Source organism: Periophthalmus magnuspinnatus, chromosome 17 (genome assembly GCF_009829125.3).
Source record: "Periophthalmus magnuspinnatus isolate fPerMag1 chromosome 17, fPerMag1.2.pri, whole genome shotgun sequence".
NCBI classification, from domain to species: domain Eukaryota; kingdom Metazoa; phylum Chordata; class Actinopteri; order Gobiiformes; family Gobiidae; genus Periophthalmus; species Periophthalmus magnuspinnatus.
The window spans coordinates 23,555,143-23,569,702 of NC_047142.1; the positions used below are offsets into that span (position 1 = coordinate 23,555,143).

Genomic DNA, 14,560 nt, shown 5'->3' on the forward strand with positions numbered 1-14,560 from the left:
GCATACCTTTGTAGCAGACCTACTGGAGGCGGATCAGCCTAGTCACCAAGGAGAGCATTGATCATGAATCGATCAGAGGAGGACAGCCTTTATCGCAGCAGCCACTTCTCAGAGGAGCAGACATAGGGCTGGTCTGCTGTCAGCCAGGGACAAACAACAAAGAGCCATGCCCAGAGGAAATTTGTTTGCACTTTGAAATGGTCCTCATACAAAGACCAGTTTATGGTAATATCTCTACAAATCTATCCTGTAACATGATGCCATTTAGATAAACATGGTCCAAAGTGCTAAGCCTGGATGAATGAAAACAGGGCGTGTCACAGAGCACATATTAAGTAGTTACTCATTTAAACCATGTTGGTAACCTAATATTAAAGGTTTACCCTGTTGGAATGTTTTTGTCCCTATAAAGTGAGTTTACTATCAGTGATTTTGGATTTTTAAAAACTCTGAGATCAAAAAATAAGATTAATCTTTACTCTGAACTGGCTTGTATCGCCACAAACCTGACTCTTACTTGGCGTGGAGGGCCTCCTGCATGTTTCCATGGATATGTTGTTCCTTTGGCAACAATCTTCCTCAGTATGGTATAAAACATATCTGTCTCCATGGAGCATGTTCCTAAGTATGGTTTTAACTTTCTATTTTCATGGAATTATGAAGATGAAGTGCCAGCTTCAGAAAGAAAAATATTGTGCCTTTAAATGCATATCTTTTTTGTTATTAATGGTGCCTTTCAAAGTGCATTGTGGGTGGAAATTTGAAGTTGTCCAGGTTAAGTTAGACTTCCAAACATGTAAAATTGGTTTGCTCTTTCACATATTAGATGGATACAACGATGACTCACTCACCTCAGCAGGATCTCTCAATCTGGCATCACAATGCGCTTCAGTGACTCTAAAACCCAGCCAGGGATATTCAAAAGCTACAGGGAGGTCAGTTCCAGGTATTTTAGTATTTTAGTATGTCAGCGTAGTATGTCAACACGATTATTAAAAATTCATCAGCAATTCACATGCAATAGCCTACTATGCTACTACTACTATAGCGTCTCAATGTAAAATGTGCATGTTTATTGTCTGGGTGTGTTTCCTTGGATACCAAGGAAGCTAGAAAACCTAGAAAAACATTCCTCCTGTGTGTGTAGAGAATGGGAATAGAATACACATTTTCAAAAGTAACTATATAGTATATCCAGACTTGAGGACAAGGCACATGAAAGGCACACAACTTTTCTGGTGGAAGTGCTCCAATACATAATTTGTTAAGCACGTCTAATCTCTAAAATGCTATTGCATTGTATGTATCTATTTCCATGGAAACAAACAGGCGTTGCAACCAGGTCAAGTTACAGGTCAAATCTGTGGAAAAATGTGCCAACTTGTGGTTTTTCAAGGTATTTTTGAGCAATAAAACAGATGTGATTATTGTTAGAAGTTAATTGCCAAACTGTGGAACTTCAAGTCAAACCATAATATCTCCACAGAGACACAAAGACAAAAAAGCAAATGGCAGACCCCCAACCAGAACAGTTACATAGTGTACCGGTACATTTAAATAACAACTGTCATTATTATTGGTCTATTTTTTGCAACTAGAAACACATCCAGGCAAAGAGGGTTTAAATAAGGATATCATGTGCTCCCTCTGCCTGGTTACCACTCAAAGCATTTACCAAACTGTTACTAATTACATATGCAACATTGTGAGTGTGATTTCCAGGCAGGCTGTTCCCTCTTCCTTTGTTGTATGCTTTGGATTATAATAGCAGGGTGCACTCTAGAGACCAAACAGAGGAACAATGACCTTCAGGCTACAATAAGACTTGCTGCTTGATAACGAATCTCACTGGATCCCTGGTGAATTCAAGCACTTACTTCTCTCCCACTCAATATCAGGACACTGCAAGTGATTGGTGTGCCTAGTGACCTCCCCATGCCCAAGGCTCAACAGCTACACTTGAGAAACCTTTTTAAAATTTTCTTCCAAGATAGCAGACTTTGAGTAATACAGCTGGGAAATCTGCATATCTTAAGTTTTGTGCTGAAAATAGACTCCGAACGTGTCGGCAAACTCTGACAGGGCTTAACTGAACTAAAGTTGTTTATTGTTATATTGCTCTGTGTCAAATAACATTGCCGTATTCTCGAGGTGAAACTGAGATGTAGAAAGGTAAATGTTTATTGCAATATATGTCTGTGGTGTGACTGAATAAAATATGTTTTCTGATTTTCTCTTCAAAGAATGTATTATTTTTTTATATGGCTGCTTTGTGCATATCTCCTGTTCTCCTTATATCTCACAGTTAGGGTCAGACCCCACCTAATGCCTGTATTAGCTTTCAAAGTATATTCTTGAGAGTCTTGTTTCTTTGTGTACACCACAAAAGAGTCATATATGCATCTTTGGTTTCATCAGTGGTTTCACTGATATAATTCTCCTACAACGTGACCTGATAAACAGAATCTCCTCCAGTAAAAAAAAAAAAAAAAAATCAAAACAGGACATTGGTGGAGATGCCAAAGGACTTTAGGACTCCTCGTCTCCTTGACAACAGTCTCCCAGCAACCACTGCTCCTCAAAGCATCCTCCGTCCTCGTCTCTATCTCTCCCCTCTGTGTCTCGGCCAGTTCCCCTTTTTTTTCTCCAGAGCCTTCCCGTGTCCCCACTCCGTCTCTGCAGACACATTAGGAGAATCAGGGCTACTTACAATGAGCATTTCTCACAATTCAGCTCGACGCAACGGTGGACAGATATGTCAGCGACTGTTTTGTTTTTGGGTTTTTTTGTACAAAAAACACAACACAAACCCTAGAAACCTCCTATATGCATATTTGGAATTCATTTTGACAAATCAGTATTAACATGAACAACAACATATTTCTACCACCTTGGCAAATAACCTACTGACCACAAATGACTACTGCCATGTCACAATGCATTTAGGAACTCCTCCAACTATCATAGTTTGTCATTGCTCAAATGTAAACATTTATTCAGGTTTTATTATGATAAAAATAAGTGAACATGCAGAGTATTGCATTCCACTCATCTACTTGTGAAAGAACTCATAATGATTTTAGATTTGTCTATGCTTTATACTTTCCTACAGCCTTAATAAAGTTAGAGCTTATATACTGTCAGATTCACTTGAGTTGACCTTGAATATGAAATACTACACATTTTTCAGTGTGCCCTTCAGAAATTATACAAGCCCAACAGCCATATTTTAAACCAGCCCCCTTTTATGCATAGTCCCTTCTATCCATGGGCTTTGCACACTATTGCATGTCTCTGGAGGCACTGTTTTAGCTTTATGTTCAAACCAGGCTTATAATGGTTTGTTTCTATTACTAATTATTACATCATGCATTACTACTAGCACTTGTTAAACAAAGAGACATCTACAGACAGGTAGCACCTTCAGCAGTATTGTTCTAAAAGACTGTGGTTTTATATAACAGCAGAAAGCCCCAACACACCATTTCATTATTCTAATTTACATCTGTCAAAACCTGCTTTAACTCCATGAAGCAGTTTTCCTGTTGCCTTATACTGATCAATATAGACAGGGAACAGCCTTACAGAGAATAAATGCTCTAACTACCATATTTTGGGCCTTGACAAAATGTACTTTAACTCTGGATCATACCTGGACGACTGAAGGATTACACAGACTCATATCTATCACTATGTTGTATTGATATAGTAATGCTAAATACTTGTGCACTATGTAACTTGTGAGTAGCACACCACCAGCATGTTTCTGTGGAGATTTGACTGTTTTGCCTGCATTCCACAGTATTGAATTAAACAGAGGAGAGTATAAATTAAATAAATGCAAAATATATACATTTAATGCCATACTGCAGAACATTGTCCATGGAGAGTAGCGGGCGGCTTGGATAAGTTAGCTCATGCATCTTTCACTGAAGTAAGACACTGTTTTAATGAGTTAGGACAAAGACTGAATTATGTATTAATATAGAGAACCTTGTTACAGTAAAGAAAATGAGACTGGGAAAGTTGATATTGCACTGTTTCTATTCCTGACCTGAGATCTCCTTACAGCCAAATCGTGCCGACGCAGCATGTTTTTACTGCATGGCCCTAAATGGAGCCCGAGTCCTGGGAGATGAGCCTTGAGTCATCTGAAGACCTGCCACTTCAGCCTCCGGCCACTATCAGCTGAACTCTCTCCGCATTTCTTCAATTCTGTATTTCTGCCATAAAACAAGACACGACCCATTTCTCCAGAATGTCAAACAAAAGTAATTTATTCTCTGTGGGTAGATGAGAGTGCTTAGTCGACTGTGACAAAGAAGTGGAAATGTTTAGGAACGCTGCCACGCTTCAAGATATGTTCCCAGTCTTTAGTGTGCATTCACCTGTGTGTCCGGCCCCCACGGAGACACAGGTGCTAATCCAGTCTCAAAAATAAACATCAAATGAAATATAACAGGTAGATAAGGTTTTCAGTGTGTCCTTGTATAGTCCTGAATGCTCAGTAAAAACAACTGAAATGTCTTTATAGCCATGCTGACGGTATGCGTGCTCCTCCACCTCCAGTAAAGGGTTCCTTATGGCCAGCAAAGATATGGCTTGGAGCAGAACTGGTAAAAAAGATGAAATGTTGATGGTGACACGTGAAACCGGAACAAGTAGGATATGCGTGGTTATAAAATGCACAAAGAAGAGGGAGTCATTGTTTATAAAGGGTTTTGCCTGTAACATGGCATCGCTAGAGAGACACTAGCTAGATTGTGCATTAGCTACTGGCCACTGAGGTGCAGTAAGTCCAGTATTAATTGTAAAAACTACAAGGTAATGTCTTCTACTTGGCATGCTATAAAACAAATCTACAACAGGTATATGTTATTCATTCTTTAAGTAATCAGTGCGTACTACTTGAGTGTTTCATTTGTGCCCACCACCCCCAGTTCAATTCCCCTTCTTCTGTCAAGTAATTACCGAGACTAACCATGTTGCAGACAATTTTTCTTCTTTCGTTTACTGTTAATTTCCCAAACCGTGGCCTGCTTTTCTCGTCAAAGTGGTTAAACTCAGGGGAAAGGAGACCAAAGTTTAGACTGATGCATCGCAAATTTTCTTAATACTATTTTACCAAAAGAATTCATTTTTTTCCCTCTCGGTGTATACATCATAAACTGTACAGAAAAGATGGAGGTTGTACTTTGCCATTCAAGTGTGCAATTTGTTGTGTAAAATTTCTGTAACACTTGCTGTCAGTTCAGTCATCTGTAATCAGTAATTTATCAAGCAAAACATTACGACCACCATTGTGAAACCTGAACTGCAATACATCTGATCAGACTTATCAACCAAACAAGCATAAAAAATCTAATATTGTAAATCCCACTCGTTAACAAGTATCATCCCAACAAGTGGTCATAATGTTATGCTTGATTGGTATATTTTATATGAGACTTTTACCCAACAGCTCAAGACTATTTTTCTGTTGAGTCCAAAGAGTTTTGTCCTTCTCACATGCTGTTTATGTTGTTGTAGTAGTATTATAAAAAGTCTCTGGTCTCCGCTGCGTTGTGTCACAGTGAGCTGAGGTCATGGCAGGAGCGTGACTTCTGTCTGAAGATCTTGCTGCCGCGGTGACGGCTCATCTCCCTGTAGCGCCCCCTGTCTCTGTCCCGTTCCCTGCAGTACGACCTCGGGACCAGGCCAGACAGGAAGCGCTTGGCCCGGCTGGTGAGGCTCTCCCTGCGCCCCGCCCCTGGATCTCCGTCCGTCCAGCCCGGTCCTACGCAGTCCCCCCGAGCGGTCCGAACGGCAGCCTCCAGCAGCTCATTGGTCCCGTGCTCCAGAGAGGCAGACAGCTCCAGGTACAGGCAGTCGAACATCATGGCACTAGACTGAGCCTCTGAAGAAACAAAGATAATACTTAAGTTAGAGTTTTATTATTTATGAGACTACAGTGTAAGTGAGTTAGCGCGCAATAAAATTTGACCTATTAAAAACAATTTAAAATATAGCTGCAAGCTGCAACGATCGAGCCTCGTCTGCACATACGCTGCACCCTGCACCTACAGACAACAGGCCAATTCAAGCACTTCAGTTTTATTAATAAAACTTGCACCGAATCATATGAGTAGATTAGACACGTACCCCAGTATGAGAAAATGACACTTTTTATCTGTGATGACGGGATGGTCTGATGTCTACAAATCAGAATGAATCAAACGCTTATGATAGTTGAAAGAGGAGCAGGCCCGTCTCTTGCTGTTGTCTCATGGTAAAGGCTTCTATCTGACTGCCGTGGACACAGACAGGTGACTAAACGTGTTGTTGACAGAGCTCAGTCTCTGATCACACATGCTCTGACGATAAGAAGAGCTGACACATAAAGCCTCATTGTCACGTCAAATTGACTTTTCAATCTTGTTTTTTTGCTGTAGAATTGCTCCTGCTGCTCAGAGCTAAACAGGCAAACTCAAATTGAAAATGCCCAATTTGACTTTCAAAAGAGTAGCACAAAACTTTCAACTGTTTGATATGAAAATGCTGCAGAATCAGGTCAGGATGGGATTTTTTTATACCAGTGACCTAAATTCTATGTATTACAGGGAACATCATTGTAATATAAAAAAATAATTTGATTTAAGTGTGTAAAGAAATTACACAAAAGTTACAACAAGCTTAAAAGTAAATCCTTCTAACATGTATAAAAGATTTGTGTGTTACATTTTAATTCAACCACATTGGAAAACAAGCTGCCCTCTGGGTGTTTATTTACTTCAAAATCAATACTCTGCAAAGGCAAAATGTTTATCTAATGTGGGCACTTCTTGCTTAGGCACATTACCTGACTTAAAATGTACTTGTGGTTGTTATTATAATGTCAGTGTAATTTGGAGATTTGAAATGATCCAGAAGTTTTAGCAAATACAATAAACATCAGATGAAACTAAAATAAATCTTTTTTCTTTCTCTTTTTCTTTACTTTCATTTGACCTTAATTCACTCCATACTAATTGCATCATCTTGTTGCAACACGCTCTGCCAAGATTTGATGGTGCACAGGCAATTAGTACCAGCAACTGCTTGGCTTTAAGGGTCTTGACAAGAACATGGTGAATATTATGCAAATTGAGGTCTTCAGAGTATCTAGTTTCAAGCCAGATGGAAAAGATATTGAAAGTTGGAATACTATTTTTAGCTTTGCAGGTGGTATCTACTCAGTTAAGGGGAAAATGTACACACAGTTAGAAATAGAAATGATTACACAGAAGCAAAACCTCTTAAAAAACAAGAAAACAAAAGAAAATAATAAAATACAGCTTCTAAGTTGTTACTTATAGATCCGCAAAGAAAGATCACACAAAAATATAAAATTTATGCTACATAGTATGGACCATTTCCAAAAATATTCAGCACCAAAATCAAGTCCTTACTAATATTTACCTGGTCCATAAAGTTCATTTCACCAATGGATTCATTTTAACACTGATACTGCATGCACACATATGACAGATACATCTCTCTCTACCAGTGTGCCTGTCTGGTTTATGGTGTAGATTTGATCTGAGCCATGATGCAGTCTCTGAGCAGCTGTGCCTCTTAATACAATATTGGGCCAAGTTTGTGTTCAAGGAGAAAAAGAGCAGTCCCAAAGCAGATCAACAGAGCTTAGTCTAATACCTCTGACAGCTGAGTGAATTGACTTCTATAAAAAGTGTTTGGGGAAAGTGACTCGACAAAGAGGACATGGGCAGAGAGTAAGAGACACAATATGGATGGGGAAGTTCGATGTGAAGAGGTTACAACATTACAATGTGGTATCATTGTACATACATGAATACATTAAGCCACAGCATAGCCTTATATGTGCTCATCCCTAATTATTTTTCTCTGTGAGTGTGGAGTCGCAAAATGGCTGGCAATGTTGTTGTCACATAATCTTTCTACATACAGATATCTTTGTGTATTTTCTGCCGATTAACAAGGTTGTGGTTATTTCATGCCCAAAGTGGCTAATATAGAGGTTTCAACTGTGGTCAGATGAACTCAATCATCAAAACAGAGTCTAGATGACCACAGTCCAAACCTTCTGTACATTGAGGGACAAATGAAGGGTTACACCACTACCGGGTGGCGTGAGTATCCAAGCAAACATGAATAATTTCCTTTTATCTATGCACACGCAGTGCAGACTTGACCCATACATGAGGACAACTCAGAAATCAGCAAAAAAGAAATACAGCACAAAATTGCACCACTGTGGGTAGAGTCATATGAAGATATAAAATAAATTAGATTGCATAGAGATGAGGAGAAAGATGTACATAAAAAGCTGACGAAGCAAACTGGGGTCAGTGTATATTTAATCACAGCCCAGAGCTGTTACAGTTATATTGAGCCAATGATAAATAGGCCTACACTGTCAGCAGCACGGCTATCACTTGGTGTTCTGTGTGTATTAGCCTGTACATTGGGGTAAAGGTGAAAGACAGCTGAAGAATAACAGTGTCTCTATGCATGCCGGGAAAGCGAGTTTACGGCTGTAGTTCTTTAAGGAGGTTGTTAACGATCGAGGCTGGCCAGTCAGCTTCCTGTGTCGGCTCACATATCAAGAAGAATACCTCCTATCTGTCAGAAGAGAACATAAGAACATCCTTGTCAGATACCCCGGGAAGACTACATTTCCATACTGCTGACCGCACCAACGCTTCCAAGTTTATCCTGAGAGAGAAAGTGCTGAGTAGCTGAGTATCTTTGGTGGCTTGTTCCCCGCCTCCGCATGCTCCTCTCACGTCATTAGATACAAACAGGAGAGGAGAGGACAGTAGTCTAGGCACCCGTGTGAGCACATTATGCACCTGCTGCTTCAGTTTATAGTGCAAGGGAAAACAAAACAAACTAGAGCTACCCCCAAACCGTGGGCTTTGCTTATCCACAGCGATAAACACACTTTGTCTTTGGAGAAGTAATGCTCGCTGTCATTACTATGAAAAATGAGACAAGACTCTAACCCAAATTCAGGAAATATTCGGTCCCACATAACCCACTTTTAAATATATTCTTTAGTTGGGAAAGTGGGGCACAGATTCAGTCAGTTCTGATTTATATAGTACGGCAAAAAGAGAGACATAAGTGCTTGAAACTTGTTCGAGGAAAAATATTCTATAAATGTGCCATAGTATAAACGTCAGAGTTTAAGAGTAGACTAAGTGTGTTTTAAATAGTAAAAAGTCACATGGGCAGAATAGAAGAAAAAGAAGAAATCCTGTTTTGTCTGTCTCTCTAATGCAAATGTCATAATAATATATCAGTCTTATATAACAGTGCTTTTTGGGGGAGAAACTTTACATTTCGTTATTTTTCATTCTCCACACACTAGCCATGTAACCACTCTTACCATGGAGCAGTGACATGGCTGCCAATATGTGCTAATGACCCCTGCACTCACTAGGAATGGGCTGATATACGATAAAAAAAAGTCTGCAATTAATCGTTTGTGTCACTTTTTAATAATCGTGATCATCGCACACAATCATAACCACCTTTACGGCACCAGACTGCCTCGTGTTTCCGGTTTCAATACAATGTTTAGATGTTAGTTCTGGTGTTTGTCCACAAGGAGGCCCTCTGTCATAGCAATGAAACTGTGAATATTCTGAATTGGGGATGGTTCTTCATCACTTCAGTCACCGTCATGGCTAGAGGGCAGGCAGTGGATCTGGATCGCAGTGACGACACACATTTATATCCTCCACTCAAGAAGGTGAAGCTGGATGAGTGGAATTATGGAAGGATTTGAAAAACAAAACCAACAAGATGAGCCACCAATCTGCAGAGCCTGCTGAAAAAAAGACATGGCTCTGAGGGCAAACACCAGCAACTTGCAGGCACATTGTCAAACGATACAGGCACACAACCACCCTGTATCATTTGACAAACTTGAGCCCTGTAACATACCACGGGAAATAAAGTATTAAATGTAGTTTGTATTAGTTTGGATTTGTATGAATTTGTGTTTGTGTCGATTTTGCTATCACTAGGTTAGCGGTAGCTGACATTTTTCACAGCTGATTATATAGCTTCCTAGCAGTGGTGGATGGTTTTACAACAACCATGAATTAATCTGAAAACCTATAACCTCCTAGGACCAGGCATCCACATATGTGGACAATACATTTTGGGTTGTCTAGGCCACAAAACATTTTTTTTCTCTACAAGGTCCTGGTGTCCATATATGAGGACATTATACTGCCATAGCTTATTAATTATCATGATAATATTGTTAATTGCGATTATTTTGGTCACAATAATCGTGAGTCTAAATTTTAATATCATCCCATCCCTACTTGGCGCTATACATTTGGACAAGTGCCTTGAGGACTCAAGGACAGAAGACCTGACCCACTGTCGCCCAACCATTAAACAGTTGCTACTATTTATTCTATCTCACACTATCCTTTATTAACCTATGGCAAAAAATATAAATTATTTAAAATGACCAATTTTCTATACACAATTTCCTAACGACATATACCCTATTTTTAGGTTCTGTCTGTCTTTCTTCTACACATGATAAAATCATCTGTAATTGTAACAGAGCCTGATGTTTACAGACCAAATGTTTGAAGAAAAAAAATAAAATAAAATATTGAAGTCCCAAAAAAAAGAAACAAAAAAAATGCCAAAACTGTGGGACATAAAAAATGAAAAGCCTTTTGAGGATATATTAGTTCCACATGATGAGGTTCTGACATGGAAGAAGAAAATTATATATATATATATATATATATATATATATATATATATATATATATATATATATATATATAAAATATATAATATGTACTTTCTGATAAGTAGTAGATAAGTAGTACAACCCAAACCAAGTTGATTTTTTTTCTGTGTGAAAACTCACTCCTTCAAGGACAACTACACACAGTCACACACACCATTCATTTGGCCTTCCTTTGTCACTCTTATCTCCCTTCACTCTGACTTGCCACGCCACCACTGACAGAAGAAGATGGAGTGATACGTCAGGCTGTGTTTCTGCCTGTGTGAAGACGTACACTGCCTATACCTACTATTATACCTCTATGGTGACTACAAACATATATTATGGTTGTCAGAGCTGCCTGTTAAACCTGTAAATGCAAGATAATCCAAGACACACAATGTACCAGAGCACCTTGAGTGGATGAGATAAGGCATTAGAGCTATGGTTCAACAGCTCTATCAAAAGAAGTGCCGTGACTAGCAATGTGTGCAATGTGTGCAATGTGTATAATGGAAGGCCACTAAACAGGTTTGAGTATAGCAGGGAGCCAAAGTCTGATGCTGCCCTTTTAGTCCATTGGTTTTTATTCCCAAACATTCATTCATGTGCAGTCCTGCTAAGCCTTCATAAACTCCCCTTGTAAAGTTCAGTTAGATCACCGACCTGGTGGCAGGGATTTAGCTATGAATAAATTAATCACAACTGTGGCAGATTTTCTTTTTTGCTCATACAATATTTGGCCAGCTCTGTGTGAAACCACTGAAGTGGTACAAAGAATGGAGAGCTAAATGCTGACCAGAATGACAAATCAGCATTTTAATCTAACCTGACTGTTACTGAGGCTAGAGGGCCTGGTGCATTCAAATAGTGGTTTGGATAAACAGAAGAGTTTTAGAGATGTTAGGTTATATTTATTTCATTATAAGTATTAATTACAAATAACTTAATATACATTAAATACACCATTCTAGGACACTCTAAGACCAATGAGCATAGGACACTAAACTCTCTTATTGTTACAACACTGAAACATACACTGTAAATATAGTGTATAATAACAAAAGTGGATTATTTCTCTTGATTATGTATTAAATAACCCAAGCAAATCCATCCACCAAATCACCAAATGGGAGTTGGAATGTGATCAATAAGAATGTGCCATTTAAAACAAGCAGATAAATCCCACATTAAGTGAATCAACCCCACACAATTATAAAACAAGTCACATTGCATCAACAATTAAAAAAAGGAATAAGACACTAAGCCAAACAATCTTATTAAACAATCTAATTAATACATCTTGTCAATTCAAAGCAAACTTTGAAGTAGTTTATCACAAACACAGACAGCCCCATGATAGGGTTAATGAAGAACAACTCACATCAGTGCCAACACAAAGAGATTTACAAATTACTACAATCCATTTGTTTTTGTTCCCTGTCAAAGTTATTGTTTGAATCCGTTAAAATATTCAAAGTTGCTAAGAAGCCTCTGGGGTGAATATGTTTGTTGGCACATTACATTACCAGTCTCATCTACTAGAGTGAGTAATGATGCAGCACTTTGGCCATAAGGAGTACCCCGACTGAGCATTTATCCCTGGATAATGTAAACACAGAAATTGATTTCACTGATCAAACATACATTGTCCCTGGGGCTGTCTAATGGAGACAGTGTGGGCCAAGGGGAAAATTTATGGCACAGTGGAGACGCAAAACAAGAGGCTAAGATACATGAGTAATCACGCCACAGCTGCAAGCGTGCTTTTTGCTACATTAGGATTTGATTTATTCAGATAATTACATTGAGGCCTTGGTAATAAACCAATATTCTTGAATGCTTGAGTAATGGAAGATTAAGAGGGTTCTATGACCGCACGCTAAATATGCTGGAGATGCTCTGACCGATAATTAGGGGTGGTCAATATTGAGCCTTTTTTTAATATTATCTCAATAACTACATTCAGACAATATTTTAACAACGCATCAGTAATGTGCTAAACGTGCCGAGAAAAGTCTTGTTTGGTTGTGATTTCAGCACAGGCTATGAGTGGACCATAAAATTAACCACAAAATGGCAGAAATGCTGCTTCATACCTTTGTTTAGGGGATAAACTACATGTTGCTGTCTCTTTTTAGGTCATTTTAAATGTTTTAATTATAGACAATATACTCTTTATTTATTATTTTTGTTTAAATCATATTCATTCTCATTTTACTGCTTTGAAACTACAGAGTGTTCACTCTCTTCCTAAAAGCATCTCACAGGTGCAAAAATCAATAAATATCATGTCATAGTCTATAGGTGGGTGTTATACTGTGGCTGTTTAGTGTCTCTTGCTGGCAGTATTCTGAATACATTACACCTGGGACAGCACTCCCTTCCTGTACATACCCTCAGTGCTGATTTCCCGGGAGCGCACCAGGTCGCTCTTGTTGCCCACGAGGATGATTGGTGTGTTGGGCTGAGACTCCCGCAGGAGGAGGCGGAGCTGGGCGGTGCGGTGAAAACTCCGTCTGTCAGTGACCGAGAACACCAGGATGCACACATCGCACTGGAGAGTGGACAGGTCCTGCAAATGGGAGGAGGGATATGCAAATTAGCATGAATAAATCAATACCTTTGTGTGAGGATGTCACCAGAAGAGAAGTGAAGATCACCTACACCTAATTATAGTGAAGACTCATTGGTGTTTGTTGGTATCCAGATTAATGGTATCATGGTTCTTAAATTGGAAACCTGATTTCTATACTAAGGGTTTGTTCATATTTGCCTATACACAACACCAAAAACAGGACAAAATTGGCTCTAAACCTGCAACTAAACATGGACTAGACCAGGACCAAACAAGTACAAGACTAAACCAATCCAACTTAAAAAAGGCAGTATATGATCGCATTCATTTTTTTAAAGAAATGTCAGTACAGGCATGAAGGAAACATGTTTCATCTGAACATTTATGGCTGAATTTGAGATGGAGAGTCCTATGACATAATCATCATTAATAAATAATACACTTTAACACTAATGTTATTTCCCTGTACAATCATGTTAGTGAATGAAATTGGTTTGGCACATCTCCTATTGTTGCTTTAGCCACAGTGACAGCCCATCCATGCTCTTTTGAAGTTTTTGTTGTTGTCGTTGCCCCATGAGAGAACGCATATATGCTCCTGGCTTAGAGACCTCACAAACATCACACTTCACTTTGAATGTCTTGACCCTTTTAACAGGGACCACCACTGTCCCACTGGGGCTCCTGTCACACAGGCTCAATTAGCTCGAGTACCCCAATGGAGCACCAGCCTCCAGAACTGCCCCCAACTGAAACGGTCCTCTCTCAACTCAAAACAAGTTCAAACAAAATCAATTTATCTCTGACAAAGACTCAAAGTTCTTTGTTCTTTAAGAGCACCAGAAAATGAATTTACCTAACTGGTTTAGCATACGAACTAAGATAAACACTGAAACTTAAGAAATATGAGAACTTATTTTAGTAAGATTCAGTTGTGTTTTTACAGTGATTGACAAATGTCTTGGACAAGCATGAAACCTTATAATAATGCCAGTATCAGTAACATTTGCATGGCCTTCTCATGCCCTAATAATGCTCATCAACAGCCAACAAATTCATTAATCCTGCATTAGTTAATGGTGTGGAAACTCAAGATACCATTAGCGACAGGGACAGGGGAGGTGAATGGTGGGGAGTCATTCACTTTTGGCATACTGTGAAGAATCAGCTTAATGTTGCTTCAAGCCTATCTAATATGAATTTAACATGCCCCA

General features: G+C 39.0%; 1 protein-coding gene across 2 annotated transcripts in view; it reads right to left on the reverse strand.

The window, feature by feature from the left end:
* Nucleotides 1-4,283: 4,283 nt before the first annotated feature.
* Nucleotides 4,284-14,560, reverse strand: part of rem2 (RAS (RAD and GEM)-like GTP binding 2) — a 28,378-nt gene continuing 18,101 nt past the window's right edge. Inside the window, exons 4-6 of one of the 2 annotated variants that reach the window (XR_008649039.1) lie at nt 13,166-13,343; nt 5,509-5,896; nt 4,290-4,613 (exon numbers count right to left, since the gene is read on the reverse strand). Coding sequence is in view for 1 of the 2 variants with exons in the window: in XM_033982713.2 (XP_033838604.1) it covers nt 5,568-5,896; nt 13,166-13,343 (507 nt within the window). In the remaining variant the exon portion in view is untranslated. Of the gene's footprint in view, nt 5,897-13,165; nt 13,344-14,560 lie in introns of both variants that reach the window. The other variant, XM_033982713.2, reaches the window with a different exon arrangement.